This window comes from Mustela lutreola, chromosome 13 (assembly GCF_030435805.1).
Source record: "Mustela lutreola isolate mMusLut2 chromosome 13, mMusLut2.pri, whole genome shotgun sequence".
Lineage (NCBI taxonomy): Eukaryota > Metazoa > Chordata > Mammalia > Carnivora > Mustelidae > Mustela > Mustela lutreola.
Window position 1 is genome coordinate 33,672,257 of NC_081302.1, and position 15,701 is coordinate 33,687,957.

At 41.2% G+C, this 15,701-nt stretch overlaps 1 protein-coding gene across 3 annotated transcripts in view; it reads left to right on the forward strand.

The window, feature by feature from the left end:
- Window positions 1-15,701, forward strand: part of KLF12 (KLF transcription factor 12) — a 441,551-nt gene that overhangs the window by 370,689 nt on the left and 55,161 nt on the right. For all 3 annotated transcript variants that reach the window (XM_059144589.1, XM_059144587.1, XM_059144588.1), the window contains one exon: window positions 173-235. In XM_059144589.1, coding sequence (XP_059000572.1) covers window positions 173-235 — 63 coding nt within the window. The remainder of the gene's footprint in view (window positions 1-172; window positions 236-15,701) is intronic.

Here is a 15,701-nt window from a genome sequence, read left to right on the forward strand (position 1 = left end):
TTTAACTGTCTTCATTTACTAAGAAGTGATTAGGTTCTGGGGCTTTCTATATTAAGCATACCTACAAGAGATCGTTTATAAACAAGCTCTTTTTTCTCTGTTTTTTAATTTGTTCATTTGTAATCGGGAATGTGCTTTTTTTAATGACTGGATTATTCTCATCTACCTATAGGGTACATCCGTCCCCAGTATCAAGGATCCGGGGAAATCGAATGAATAATCAGAAGTTTGCTTGGTGAGTATACCGTCTAAGTTATAAAAATTTGTTAAGTCTTACGGGAAATTTTAATTGGGTAGTGTTAAAACAAGAGAGAATTATTTCTGCTTCTCTGTAGAGAGTACTCTTCAACTAACCAAATTACATAGTCTCCCTTTCCTTTGGAAACTTCTAAATGGAAGCCATAAAGTTCCTTCTCAGCCAAAGACCTTCACTCACCAAAAACTGAGGCAACATTTTTCCCCTAACAGATATGACATATTTTCCAGGATTATTCACTGTTCCATTATTTTTAAAGAATGTTTCTTTCTTTCTTTCTTTTTTTTTTTTTTTGAAGCTTTTATAAGTTTTTAGTGAGATTTAGGCAACAACAGAAATTTTTCTCAGATGCCAACTTCCACTTCTTGTAAAGATTTTTGTAGTAAATTGATCTATTATAAATTTTGATGATTATGATTTAGATGATTTTTTTCTTATCTTAGCCGCAAATATCTAGGAATTTTCCTTCTTTCCTTATCTCTTTCTCTGTCTGTCTCTCTTTGTTTTCTTTCTTTCTTTCTTAAGTCAGGGCATATGAAGACCCTTTGTTTTCCTTTCTTCTTTCTCTCTTTCTTTCTTTTTTCTTTTGGCTTAAAACAACACACATTTATTCTTTTAAAGTTTTGGAGGTCAGAATCCAAAAAATGTCTTATTGGGGCTTATTCAAGGTGTCGGCTGGGTTGATTCCTTTTGAAGGTTCAAGGGGAGAATCCATTCTTGGCATTTTCTGTCTTACAGGGGCCGTTCTCAGTCCTTGGCTTATGGCCCCACATCACATGCCTGTCTCCCTCTGCTTCTGATATCACCACATTGTCTCCTTCCTTTGTAGTCAGATCTCTTTCTGCCTCTTCCTCTTACCAGGACACTTGGGATCGCATCTCAGGCCCACCATTAGTTAGCCTGAATGATCTCCCTATCTCAAGATCCTTAATCATATCTGCAAAGTCCACTTTGCCATGGAAGGTAACATTCATGAGGTCCAGGGATTGGGACATGGGTCAAAGATACTTGACTGACTGGTTCTTGAAAATAAATAAGTAAATAAATGGAATTTACCAAAAATGACGTGAAAAATTATTACAGTCACAAAAACATGGACAACTCATTCTTTGAAGAAGTGGTTTGAACTGTTTCACAAATGTTCGCGTGAAGCAAACAAAAAAAGTAACGTACCTTATTTGTTTATATTATTCCATGCCAAAAAATTAACCTTTCCACACATATCTTCAAAAAAAAAAAAAAAGGAAAGAAAAGAAAAAGAAAAACGTGAACCGTGCACTGCATTCCTTGGAAAGTGAATGGAAATTCACAGATCTCCCTTTGTACTTCATTGGATTGTGCTTAGAATGGGTTTTTGATTAAAAACTATGGCTTTTTCTTTTTTAAGTGTGGGAAGATGATTACCAAAGATTGAGCTTCCAAATTAATTTTATTCCTAAATCAGGATTATTTTTAGACACAAAATAATGACTCTTTGAATTTGAATAGGGCGTAATCAGCTCCCCTCCCTTCCCCCATTAAATCTAATTAACCCTCACAATAGCTTGGTGATGTTGTTAAATATTATGCTTTCCTTTTTCACAGAGGGGGAAATGGAGCACAGAGAATATAGCCATTTGCTCCTACACTGTCTAAAAGCAGTGGCATCCTTCATGGTTTCTCACAGTCACTAAAACATATTGTCCCCTGTCACACCTGAAAAGCTAAGAGAATAATGCTGACGCCCATCACACAAAAGGAAAGGGAGAAGCAACTCCTTTCTTGACTGCACCAATTGATATTCTTTCTCAGTACAAGGCATACTGTACCGAAGAAACTTTAGAACATACAGAGGATATGAGATGCTCAAGTGAGCGACGACAGCTAATGAACAGAGTACGACGTTGCCAGTTAGCATATCCACCTTCTAACAACCCACTTCTCAGTGGCCAGTGTGGATCCCTGAATAAATAACAAATATCTTTTCCTTCACTCTTCCTTCCTGAAGTATTGGAGTAATGGTAGCTTGTTCCTACCTAATTCATAGCATGTTATTTGGTTAGTAAGTTTAAACCACTTTTATCTCCGGAGAAGTATCCATAAAATACAAAAAGGATTTTTGTTTTTTAGTCTTGAGAAAGTTCAATTTTTATTTATTCAGCAACATTTATCTATAGTCTCTGGCACTGTGAAAAGCACTAGATTAGAAAGATAAATTAAAACATGGTTTCTGCCCTCAAGAGGCTCACTCTCTTCTAGGTGAGGGAGGGCTGTGCATGTGTGAGAAAGAGAGAGAGAGATACCACGTTATGCGTATGTAACACACAGTATTATATCATATAAACAACATATAATATGTAATAAAATGTGGGTAAGGCACTAAGAAGGTATACTTATATCAGAGGGAAATGTTACCAGTTTTATTTAAGACCAGTTTGAGAGTAGATAGTGCGAAAGAGAACAAGTATAAAGGAAAAGAACTTTAAGAAAATCTGTCCCAGAGAAGCTTTCTGAGCAAAGACCCAGAATTAGTAGGAAAAGCAGAGCATTGAGTTACTGTTTCCATTATCTATTGAAACTCATATACAAGGACCGGTGACATTTCTAAATTAAGTCTAGTAGGAACATATATGGATTTAAAATACGTGCTTTATTTGGTCATGAATTAGTTAAGATTCCTATTCTATGTACGATCTCGAAATTTCTTGAAGTAAATGCTATGAGGTGGGTACATGGAAAGAAATCAGCTGGCTAGGAGGAAGCCAGTGACTCACCCAGCATCTACATCCAGTTAAGTGATAAACACTTGCTATTTCTTTGTGAAAGATTGGCTCTGGAAATTCGGAAACTTTAAATACTCATGCTAGCAATAGAGATAAAGGGGAAGTGACTGTTGATCTTCCCCAAAGAGAAGTTTGGGGTAATTTATAGAATTATAAGGTAAATTCAACACCGGCGTGGCCCTGGCTTGAGTTAGATCTACAGACACCGTCTGTGTGTTGTAAAGTTGGGTTCGCAAATGCTCCAATCAGTTAAAAAATACCGTTCATCACAAGAGCAATTAAGCTTCACTAAAACATGAAAAGCTTTGAACTTATAAGTTATGCATAGGAAGCGCATGACAATTGGTAGGTTGTAAATGTCAGGGTCTGTGGTTGATCTATGAAACCAATGTTTATTATTGAGTAAAGGTGGTTTAAAATTTTAAGTAGTGTTTTCCTCTGCATGATGTTAATATGGAAGGCACAGCCACTGGCCTCCTTCCTGTGGCAGCATCTCTTCTCTCTAGAACTGAAGTGACGTGTGTGTTCGCCTGCTTGAATGGAAAGAAAATCTGGTAACGAATATCCCTATCCAGGGACGAGGTGAAAGCACCAGGATGTGAGTGACAGACATTCGGATGGAGGCAGGTTTGCTGTAACTCTCTGCTGACTTCCAGGGATTAAAGAATGTCAATAAGAACTTCATGGTGTTGGGGCGCCTGGGTGGCTCAGTGAATTAAAGTCTCTGCCTTCGGCTCAGGTCATGATCCCAGGGTCCTGGGATCGAGCCCCACGTTGGGCTCTCTGCTCAGCAGGGAGCCTGTTTCCTCCTCTCTCTCTGCCTGCCTCTCTGCCTACTTGTGATCTCCGTCTATCAAATAAATAAATGAAATCTTTAAAACAAACAAACAAAAAGAACTTCATGGTGGATACGTTAGCCCCCCCAGTAAAGAACACGAGATCATTGTACAACTCATTTAATAGTCAGTTAATCAAAGGTAGCAATCCAACCGGACATAAACTCTGTCCCTCAGAATGGCTCTTCCCTCCTGCCACCCCACTAGAGTAATATTTGTCGATTTGAGGATTGATGAAGCCTTAGAGGCTCAGCATGTGAATTCCATTCTCTCTTTCACGGGCACATCTGTCTCTTCCCTTCACCACTGACCCTAAGCGGAGGTAATCATACCTTCCTTTATCCTGATAACTATCAGAACCTTTTTTAGAGCATTTACCATTCTTTCTTGCATGTAATAATGCCAGTGGGGGGGGGGGGTGCTGGTTTGCTCCATTAAGGGGAAATGGGGCAAGTTTTATTAGAATTGAATGTGCAGATCGACTTTTGTTCTTCACAGATCTTTCTGCGTGAAGCTGTTATATTCCGATATCAATCCCACAGAGAATGGCTTGTTTCCACTGTCATCTTTTGGTTGTTTTATGCCCAAACATGTAGTAGAGATCTGGAAACTGTGTGTAGTGTGTATGCGCAGGTGGGAAATATCTCTGAACTGAAGTCGATTTCAGGCTCCAGAAATTTCCAGGATCAGTGAGAGTATTCCGAAGACCTACACCTCAGTAGATGCTCAGTTTTAGCTTTTCACCCTTGCTTCTCTCCTCTCTGCTTCACCCCCTCCCCTGCTCCATTCCCGAAGATTTGGAGGAGGTGGGTAGCTATCGTTTTTGAGTGATCGTCATCATGATGGTTATGCTAAGCCCCAAACATCCATCTAGGGCTCTTACATAAGAGTGGTAGAAGACATGACGTAATAGAGATTTTATGGGCTGTTTATATGATGACATAGAAAATACAGTATTATTAACAGGAATCATCAGCAGTCAGATAGATGTAATCTGTCCCAACCAGTTGGATGCTGCTGCCACCCGTCTCAGTTACGGTTTATTTCTTACCAACATGCCCAAGATGTTATGTAGCTGTATGCATCAGGAAGCTCCAGTTTTAATAGTGTGACTGCGCAAATTATGACACATTCCGAATGTGAATCACATTTCGCATTTGGACATGACAAAGTTCTGTGTCACGAATTTTTGTGGCAAGCAGGAGGAACCTTCTTGCACTGTGATGTTTTATTGTCGGCTATAGAGTGCTACGGTGAACGCAGATATTTAAATGCACACGGTTGCCAGTGTTAGCTGTGATTTTCACAGAATCTTTCTCCGGGTATAACTATATCTTTGTCATAAAAATAAGAACACTTCTTGTTTAAACCTTTTGCCTTAATGGAGGAAAGCCCCGAAGTTGTCGGGATCTGAAACCTCTCCAAAAGCCGAGGCAGAACTGGTCCTTTAGGGAGGGATAGAGCATTTCCAAATGTAGGAAGACATTTCAGAGCTGAGGGAAATGTAAGCATCATCAGGTTTAGTTCAGCGTCTCACTTTCCACGTGTGGAATTGGAGGCCCCAAGACAGCACGGTGACAATGGCAGACGTGGGCATAAACCCGGGGCTCTGCAGTCCTGTCCCGGTGTCTTTCTGTGGGCAGCAGGTGCTACCAATGGGTGGAGCAAGAGAAACGCCAGTGATTAAGTGAGGAAGGCACACTTAATTCATTACCAGTTAAGCAGAAGGCTTCTGTCTGGGAAATTCCCACAACACTAGTATGACTGCGGGAGCGAAGGGAGACCGAGGAGAGACCCAACGGAGGACCTTGCTGCCAACTCCGCCATGCGGCAGTTACTCCTTCCCAGAGAGCTTCCTCAGCATCTTAGGGATCCTTGCATGCTCATTATTTATAGATAATATTGATTATATTATTTTAATTACCAGAGCATTCCACCGCTTTGCTGCTTGACTTACAGGGCAAAAATTACGATAATAGGTATGGACATTAATATGTGTAAATTTTAGTTCCCAGAGGGGCCTGCCTGACCTTGTGAGTTTTTTTAATCCATACTTCTTGGCAAATAAGTAACCGCAGGTACCTTTGGATTTCGTTTGGTGGCACGCTCTCTCCGGTGTTTGAGAACAGATTCGGAAAGTGGGCCGTAGTTCATGTCATCGTGAACCAGTTTGCAAGTTCTCTGTATTCGTACTGAATTACAATGAGAAGAAGTGCCTGTAGGGTGTTGCTACATTTTAATTCCCTCCAAATTCACATCTTTTGGTATGTTATAATCCAGTTTCAGCTATGAAATTCTTTAATTACTTCCACCACCTCCTCATAGCTTGGTGACAGTTATATGCACTTGAAACTTGTATGCCATCTTTCCCATTGACCTTATTAAAGACTTTTGGTCTCATTTTCTTGAATTCTCCATTACCCAAAATAGCAGCAAGAAACCTCATGATGAAAGTGTTTCACATTCCTGTCAGTATCAGCTGATTTTTGTCTCTAGTATTGCTTCTGTCACAATAGAGATGATTGGGGCGGAGGTGGTTTAAAGAAAGTTATTTTCTGCAATTATTTCCTTAATTGTAGAAGAATTAGGTCTATAAATCATGCTGAGTCATAAAGGTCACCACTTAGGAGACATTTTTCTATTAAAAGTCCAAGAATGTTTTGTTTTTGCTTTTGTTTTTGTTTTTTTCCTAAATATTTTATTTATTTGACAGAAAGAGAGCACAAGCAGGCAGAGCAGCAGGCAGAGAGAGAGGGAGAAGCAGACTCCCTACTGAGCAGAGAGCCCGATGTGGGGACTGATCCCAGGAGTCTGGGACCACAACCAGGCAGAGGCTTAACCCTCTGAGCCATCCAGGCATCCAGGAGTGTTTTGTTTTTACCAACATGTGACACAGAAGCACATTCGTGTCTTTCTGAAAACCCTACAGAAGAACAAACAGTGTGTGTCATCTATTCTTTGTTGATTCCTGGGATCTTTCCCCCACTGTAGTGAGGTGTGGCGCTATTATGAAATAAAACATTTCTGTTTTATTAACTAATTTTATTTTTAATTTTTTTAAAGATTTTTTTTTTTTAATTTAAGTAATCTCTACCCCCTAGTGTGGGACTTGAACTCACAACTCCAAAATCGTGAGTCACATGCTCTACCAACTGAGCCAGGCAGGTACGCCTTATTAACTAATTTTAGCATGACCGAGAAATATTAGTTTAGTATTCAGAAGGACTTCTTTTGAAAATCCAAAAATTCATGGAGACTGAACAACACACTTGGAGATAGCACACGGGGTCACAGAAGAAAGTTGAAGAGAAATTCGGACATCAATGACAATGTGAACACAACTTAACAAAATTTGTGAAATGCATCAAGAGAAGTGCTTAGAAGGAGACTTATAGTATCAAATATATTTATTAGAAAATAAGAAAGATCTCCAGTAAGTAATCCATGTTAGGAACTCAATAAGGTTCCTTGTTAGGAAACCAGAAAAAGAAGAGCAAACTAAATCCAAAGTAAGCAAAAGAGAAATAAGAAAATGAGTTGTTTGTAATCCAGGGCTTTATAACATTTTTCACGTAATTGTTATTTTTTTTTTAGGTTGGTTACGAATATTTAAAATTACACAGTCTGGAATCATGAGTTCTGTTGGGGGAAGCTACTTAAACCATAGCTTTTTATAGAGGTTTAAATTGTGCAGTGTACATTACTCTATCACGTTCCCCTCCTAGTTAAACCTGTTCAGATGTAGAACTTGAAAGTAATTGTTGTATTGTTAGGACACGTGAGGAACAAGGGTGTGTAGAAGTCATTAATGAATAACACGAGTGAAACTGTTTCCTTGTATGAAAAAAATATGTGTCTCTGAAAGTACCAGTACAAGCCATCTAGAAGAGCCATGTTCTCTTTTAGTCTTTCATAGTACTTTTCAGTGAATATATTTGGAATGAAAAATAGGCTAATCATGGTTGTCTTCTAAATACATATTTGAAAGATGTAATGACTAATATGGGGACCCAATCAAAAATCGTAATGTATTCTTGAATAAGTTGGGAATACTGCTCAGGATAATAAATCTGAAGGGGACTTCCCTGGGAGAATGCTGGATGTGTCAGTACTATCTTGATCTTCATTTATCAGTCATGTTTGCAATGTCATCTTTCTAGTCATGGAGACTTCTCTGTCTGTATGTGGACAGTGAACTGACAGTTTCGATATATTCTCACCTTACTATGATTTTTCTCAGCTGACCACTAGATTTTCATAACATTTCCTAGTAATTTCCTTAAAATTAGCTATTTATTATGTTTCTTAGTACAGCACTAGATTACCTAAGGTAGGCTCAGTATCCTCATAATTAATATATTTCCTCTAATCTGTTTTAAAAGGGCAATAAGATAGTATGTGATATCTTTATCCAAAAACTGTCTACCGGTTTGAGTCACATGTACTCCATGAAGCCTATTGTTAAGAAGTCATTGGGGAGGGGTTGGGGTGGTTCCTGGGTGGCTCAGTCCATTAAGTGTGGGAGTCTTGATTTCAGCACCTCTTGATTTCAGCCCAGGTCACAATTTCAGGGTCATGAGATCGAGCCCCACCAACGGCCTCCATGCTCAGCAGGGTGTCTGCTTGGGATTCTCTCCCTCTCCACCCCACCCCCCACCTCATGCACTCTTAATAAAGGAAGGGAGGGAGGAAGAAAGGAAAAAGGAAGGAAGGAAGGAAGGAATATCTTAATAAAAAAAAGTAATAAGTAGCTGCAGACCCTGCTGAGACCCACTCTCTACTTGTAGCCATTGTCCCTGTTTGAATTTTCACTCAGTTTAGTCTCCTTTTTCAGGCAAGTTTCTTTGTCAGAAGTAATGGAAAGTGACTGAGTCTGGCCAGCTTGAGCAAAAGGTAAATTTGTAGAAAAGGACAGGAGGTGGGTTACGAAGTCAAAGGGAAGACAGTGGAACTGGGACGCAGGAAGCGTGGGAAGCAGGACAGCACCCAGGGTCCCGGAGCGGGATCGGATAAAGCAGGTGCAGGCCTCCAGCGACTCAGCTCTAGCTCCTTGGCATCTACCTCTCAAAACCATAATAGAGCCCTTCAGACTCTGCCTGATGGGCCCTAGCCTGGCCCAGGTGCCCAGGCTGTGAGGTAGGAAGGTGCCTTGGTCTACAGTCCCATTAAGACCACATGTAATGAGGAGTTTCCCAAAGGAGGAGGCGGGGCTGGTCCTAGACAGTCACGGGGAGACCCTGCTTCATCAACTAGCAGTACAGACTCAGCCTACGATTCTGAACTGCCATGAAAAGATAGTTCATGAACTTTAATGTCATTACTTGGAACTTAGCTTTTCTTATAGTTTGGATGAAGCTAATCTGCAATTAGTCACTAAAATAAGTGGCTTGTCTCAGGTCTTCTTTGCGATTACTGAGTGGCCAAATCATAAGAACAATGTTTAGTCAAAATAAGACTCCAGGGCGCCTGGGTGGCTCAGTCGGTCAAGCGTCTGCCTTTGGGTGAGATCATGATCCCAGAGCCCAAGGATCAAGTTCCACATGGAGCTCCCTGCTCAGTGGGGAGTCTGCTGCTTCTGCTGCCCCTCCCCCCAACTTGTACACACACACATGCGCACTCATTCTCTCTCTTTAAAAAAATAAAGAAAATCTCTAAAACAAAACAAAATAATCTCCATTTTCCCTTAAAACTTTTAAGGGAAACAAAACATCCATTTCCTCAGAAATCCTTCTTTGCACTTGATCTTAGCCAAAAGGCTGAAAAGTAATCAGAAATCCTACTTTGAATCACATATTTAAAGATGTGGCCTTTAAAACCGAATACACATAGTTATTGTGATAAGATACATAAAATAGAGCAGAGGAACCTCCTATGAAACAACAAAAGCTTGAGCCAACAAGCTTGGGTTCTGGTATAAATTTGTCATTTATACTAAATTAGTCTATGCTTCTCACATTTCAGTATTTCTATTAAACGAATGAATAAATGGTGTCTGACCCAAACTATTCAAATTAGGTCTTGGGAAGAGTGCAAAAGAGACAATACTCTTCTTAGTATCACCTTGAATGAAAGTATTTCCTAAGTTCTAGATATTAGCCCACAACCATATGTCAGCTTTTCATAAAAGGAATCTTTACTTCCTCCTAAAAGGTTGGTTCTCTGACACACCCAGCATTTGTTACAGCTTCAGATGAAGCTATAGTTGACTTCAGCTCTCTTGAGTCCTTCTTAACCTAACAGTTTAGAACCCGGAACAGGTGAGTATCTGTGGGTAGGCCTGTGGTTCAGTATGTGAGGTAAATACGTGCTCCAGAAAGAGCACATGTTATGCCTCAGCAGAAGTCATAGCTTTGTAGGATATAGATGGAACCAGTTTACTCCAGTTTCTGTGAAGGCCAAATAAACAGAAGGATAGCTCTCTGTATGTCACCGGTTTTGTATGGTCATTCAATCTTTTCTCCTCATCCTGCAGTATGTTTGGACTGCCTTCGTAAAGGGACATGTCAAATTACATCCTTTTGAAAAACAGTGATTTAAAATCACCCATAAAATTAAATTAACATTATTGTAAAATTGAAATATCTCCAATTCCATCAATTTTCTCATTCCTCTGTTCTTGGCCTTTTTTCCTCAAAAGACTCTAAAGAAAAAAACATGGCTTTCCTTAGAGTTTGCTGTTGATAGGGATGGTGAAAGAAAATAGCTTTTTATTATTTTTCACCTGCGACCTGAATTATTTTGTACTCTTTGAAGAACGCTGTAGCTTAGCTGCAAGAACAGACTGATTTCTTACAGTGAAAGTAGCTTACAGTAATCTTCCCCAAAGTTTACAGGCTGTTAAGTATTTATTTGGGAAAGCGAAGGAAGTGTGGAATTAGGAGATGGAGGCTAGGAAACAAAGGCCAAAGGCGACCCTGTTGAGAACAGAAGGAGATTGCTGCCACCTAGAGGTAGAAGTTGGTAAATTCTGAGACCACTGAAAACTGGGAGAAGGATCTGGAGAGTAGGTATTCATGTAATAGTATAAAACCGAAATGCCGCCAGTGGGTTCAGTCTCTAGACTAGACTCTTCTGTCCCCTTCCTTCTTGGTAGAGCGCCAATGTTTCCTATGAAGTATTGCTGACCCTAGTAGATTTTTCTCCTTCGGCAGATGTTAACCTTGTTTTCTGTCATAAAATCATACGTGAGGTCATCAGAAATCTTCCTCCTATACAATACAATCTCAGTTATTTGAAGGAGTCATTATTACCCAGCCTCACAGAGAATGTGTTTCCCCCATAAAGCACACTATCTCCAGTGTTACACCAGGAGTTCCTGGAAGGCTACCTTCTCACTGACTCGTGTGGCTGAGGCTCTCCGGTCTGTCAGGAAAGTGCAGTGAGGAGAGGAACCTTTGAGATGAGAGCAGAAAGTTTTGGGGGACATCCTCCAGAAGAAGGGAGCCAGAAACTTCCCAAGTCAAGCTAAAACCTAATCCAGCACCGCATCAGTCTCAGTAATAGGCAGTTTGGCTCATTTTCATTTTGGTTCTTAGGAACTGACTGTACATAGCCCTGACATTTAAAAAAAATTATGCCATGAGGACATGTTTAATAGAAAAGCTTCCCTCCTAAAGAAGCCTCTGACAGCCGGAATGTGCCGCCACACTGGGCTTGCGATTCCCTCTTTTCAGGACCACCTAGTGCACAACCCCAGGGGGCACTACGCACAGCGTGAGCTGTGTGAACGAGTGCCTCCTGCAGTACTGAAGAAACACAGAACCTGACCGCGGAAGGTGCAAAAATAGGAAGAGAATATGTGAATTTCCATGCCGCTCCTCTCTCTTCTCCTGAATGGGAAACTTGATTGAACGTGGTTGATGATTGTGATGATGGTGTTCAGGGGGAAAAGGGCTTCCAGAAAATACCCGAACATATTGGCAATACCTTTTAGAAAATGAGGATAGCAATCAGCGTGTTCCCTGTTTATTTTAAATCCTCTTGCCGCCTTAGCACACGTTAACGGAGTCTGTTCCCTGCTTAGCTCCCTGGTGGGCCTTGCTGTCTGTGCCTTTCTCTTAGCCTGTATTCACTTTTAAGCTGCAATTTAAGCATTTACTTTCCGTATCACTTTTATATACCTGGACGTTTCTGAAATTGCCAGAAATTTTTTTTTTTTTGATTCAGTAGTGTCATTTTGCCAGAATATTTTCATTCCTTTTTTTTTCCCTTCCTTCCATAAAATTACGGCAACCACTTGCCTCCACTCTGGGGATGTTGTATTTGAAAAGACAAGGCAGGGCCTCTGCCTTCCTGGAGCTTAGCATGTAGCAGAGGGAGATGGACAACCAGCAGGTGTCTGGTAGTGATGAGGTCGCTGCTGAAAATGCAACAGGGATATGCGTGGAGATGACTGGAATGTCATTCAAGGGCTTGGTCGGAAAGAAGCCTTTGAGAGGCGGTGACAAGGAAGCTGGTTGCTGGGTGAGAAGGAGCCAGCTGCATGAGGATCTGGGGGAAATTATTCCAGGTGCTAGAAACAAAGGCCCCGGGGTGGGATCGAATTTGGAACATTCAAGGGACATAAAAAAGTGAGTGAGGGGTGGGTCTAAGATAAGCTCAGAGAGGTTGGCCAGGACAGAAGCACACAATATCCAGTCAGTCTGAGCCATGGGAGTTAGCGAAATGATCAGATCCCTCTTTTCAAGACCCACTCTGGCTGCTCTGTGGAGAAAGAATTCCAAGAGTAGAAGCAGGGGAATGAGGAAAGGAAGCTGAGGCAGTGAGTGGTTGAGGAGAAATGACGGTGGTTTGGAGTGGTATCAGTGGGGGCAGAGAGAGATCAAGTTAGGTTATGTTTTGAAGGCAGAGTCAACAGCTTATTGCTTACAGAAGGAAATGAGGGAAAGAGAAAATCAGAGATGACACCCAGGGTTTGTCTGAGCTTTTTGTTGCCAAGAGCTTGAAGAAGAAAGCAAGTCTGTAGGTACCGGTGTGGGCACCATTGGCATAGGAATGCTATTTCCTGAGGGGGTGTGTGTGTGTGTCTGTATTCGATGATGAGGAACAGCAGAGTTTTTGAGGTGAAGAAAATCTGAAGTTAAAAATTTTTGTAGAATATCAATCAGTTGATATTCTACAAAGAGAGGTTGAGCTACAGATCGCCCCGGGTCAGTCAGACCGAAGCTGTGGCATTGCATCTAAGGCAGCCCGTCAGGGGTGGGTGCCTCGGTTACGTTCTAGTCCATATGTTCGCCCCACCTCTCATCCTGTCAGCCGCCCCTCATAAAAGGCCACCTGCCCCAGTATCCAGTCCAGAGCTTCTTGGTGAGGCATCTGACCCCAGCTAAATAAACAGATCTTACTTAATACATGAAGGCATCTTTTTTGCAAAACACCAGGTACCCTGACTTTTCCAGACCAGCACTGGAAAAGAATGTGTTTGTTCATATTTTCCAAGCCCAGTTTTCTGCCTGTTTCCCGTCCACGCCAGAAGCCTCATAGTCACTCCCACTCGGTCAGAACCAGCATCCATTTGATTACCCAAACTAGCATTTCTCCTTCTAAATATTTCTTGGCAATGTGGGCTCTTCATTCTAACACTGGCTTATCATCTCTTGCCCAAAATACTAATCCGCATGCCTAACCGGAGCCTTTGGATTCAGATTCCTTCTGCCCTGCCCATATGCAGTCTTTGTCATGCTTGCAATGATGTCTATAAACGGAAAGGTTGTTGCTCTTCTCTTCACAATTCCGCTGGACCTTGTCATTGTTCCAAAGTCCCAAGCCCTTAGCATAGCTCATGAAGTGTTTTGCAAGACAACTCTGTTTCCCCACCTCTGTGGACCCTGCGTTCCAGCCACACTGAATGTGTTTTTTCCAAAAATACCTTGTTCACCAAGAAAACCAATTCTGAAAGGCTTAAGAATTCTCCTCAGTGCAGTCTTCCCTCCAGTCCCCCAGTCTGTCAGCCTCTTCCTGTCCGATCCTCGAATGCTCTGTGAACCAGATTATCACCCTCGTCATGATTTATGGTCACCATTTCGTGTGTGTATGCGTGTGATGATCTTCCAACCTTGTCATCTCCAGAGGGAGAAGCACCCCTTCTCCCATCGTGAGGACCATCATTTCCTGGCTGCGCTCAGGGCGTGGCATGGCAGGCTGGAGCATATATACCGATCCACAAAATAAATTATCTCCTTCAACCTCGTCATTTTGATGATGGGAACACCGAGGCCCGGTTGAGGCTTAGTTTGCACAGTGAATTTAAGCTAAGATCAGAACTTCCATCTCTGGACTTTGGCGGATTCCCTCTTCCCTTTTTCATGGCCATTTCCCATTCCTTATTTAGTATTTTATTTTATTTTTTTAAAGATTTTATTTATTTATTTGACAGACAGAGATCACAAGTAGGCAGACAGGCAGGCAGAGAGAGAGGAGGAAGCAGGCTCCCCGCTGAGCAGAGAGCCCGATGCGGGGCTCGATCCCAGAACCCTGAGATCATGACCCGAGCAGAAGGCTGAGGCTTAACCCACTGAGACAGCCACCCAGGCGCCCCCTTATTTAGTATTTTAAAACGAGGGGAAATACTCAGATTCAGAGGGCAACAAGAATTTTTTCACGTTAGAAACGTCTTGAAACCTTGGTTACATCATTTCTACACTTTCACTGTTTGTGATTATAATTATGACATTCGACGAAATGTTTGAAGGATAATGGTAGAATGCCGACCTGAATTTCAGAGATTTGGGACCTGTTCTGTCACTCTCTAATTATGTGATCTGGGGCAAGATTGAGTCCCTCATGTCTGCTCTTGCCTATACATTTCACAAGAATGATACAAAAATAAATGGAAGAGATTATGTAGGAAAGCTCTTTATGCCCTGGAAGGCAAGATGTTACAGAATGCTTCGGTGGTATTATTTTCACTGTTCACTTTTGTCTTAAATGTAGCCTCCTTATTGATGTTTTAAAAATGTATATTTGATGGCTTTCCTTTTCTCTTGTTTCCACAAACCATATGATGTTATAAGGGATTAGGGTTCCAATTCTTACCTCCACCTGACTTTTCCATATATGCCCTTCCTTCTGATCCACTCGATTCTGAATTTAATTATCAGGCTTGCATTAACACCCTGTCTCTTTGCTTTCTTCCTGCCTAGCAGTTCTTCATGGCTGAGTGAAAAGAGCTTGATTAATAAAAGCTTGCCCTTTTATATTTCCTTGTAATTAGTCCAATAAAAAAGGGTCACCTCCTGGATGGGCTTTGTGTGGGTAATTTTTTTTTTTAATTCTTTGTCCTTTGGATGTGCTAATTCGATGGCTTTTTTGTTTCTTGTGTATATTGATGGATTTGAAAATCAATCTTCTAGTTTTTATTACCATGCCTTCAAAGGCACAGGCATCCACAAACATCACAACTCTGGAAATAGGATTTGGAACAAGATTTAAATGCGGGGTCTGTGGTTTAACGGGATTAAGGCATATGACATTCTCAGCTGAACAGAGAATAAATATCTTTTTCTCTTTAATCTGTTAGTTGGCTCAACAGGTACTGAATTTTAAGTGGCGCTGGGCAAAATGTCAATCCATGTCGGTAGGAAAAGTTAAATCGTCTCTCTCTCTCTAAGAGCTGAAAATCTGGACCTCCCCATGATCATAGCAGCCATGGGCCCGGGATCCCAAAGCACACATCCAAAAGTGCCTCCTGATGAAAATAAGGGAAGATTGTTTACTCTGTAGGAAATGCCCATCAAAGCAAATCTTGTGGTGTAATTGGCCACAGAGGGAGATGGAGCCTCTGAGGTACTCAATGTAGATTTCTGTTCTCCAGTAATTTTTAAGACCTTTAAAACTGACCCGGGGTGA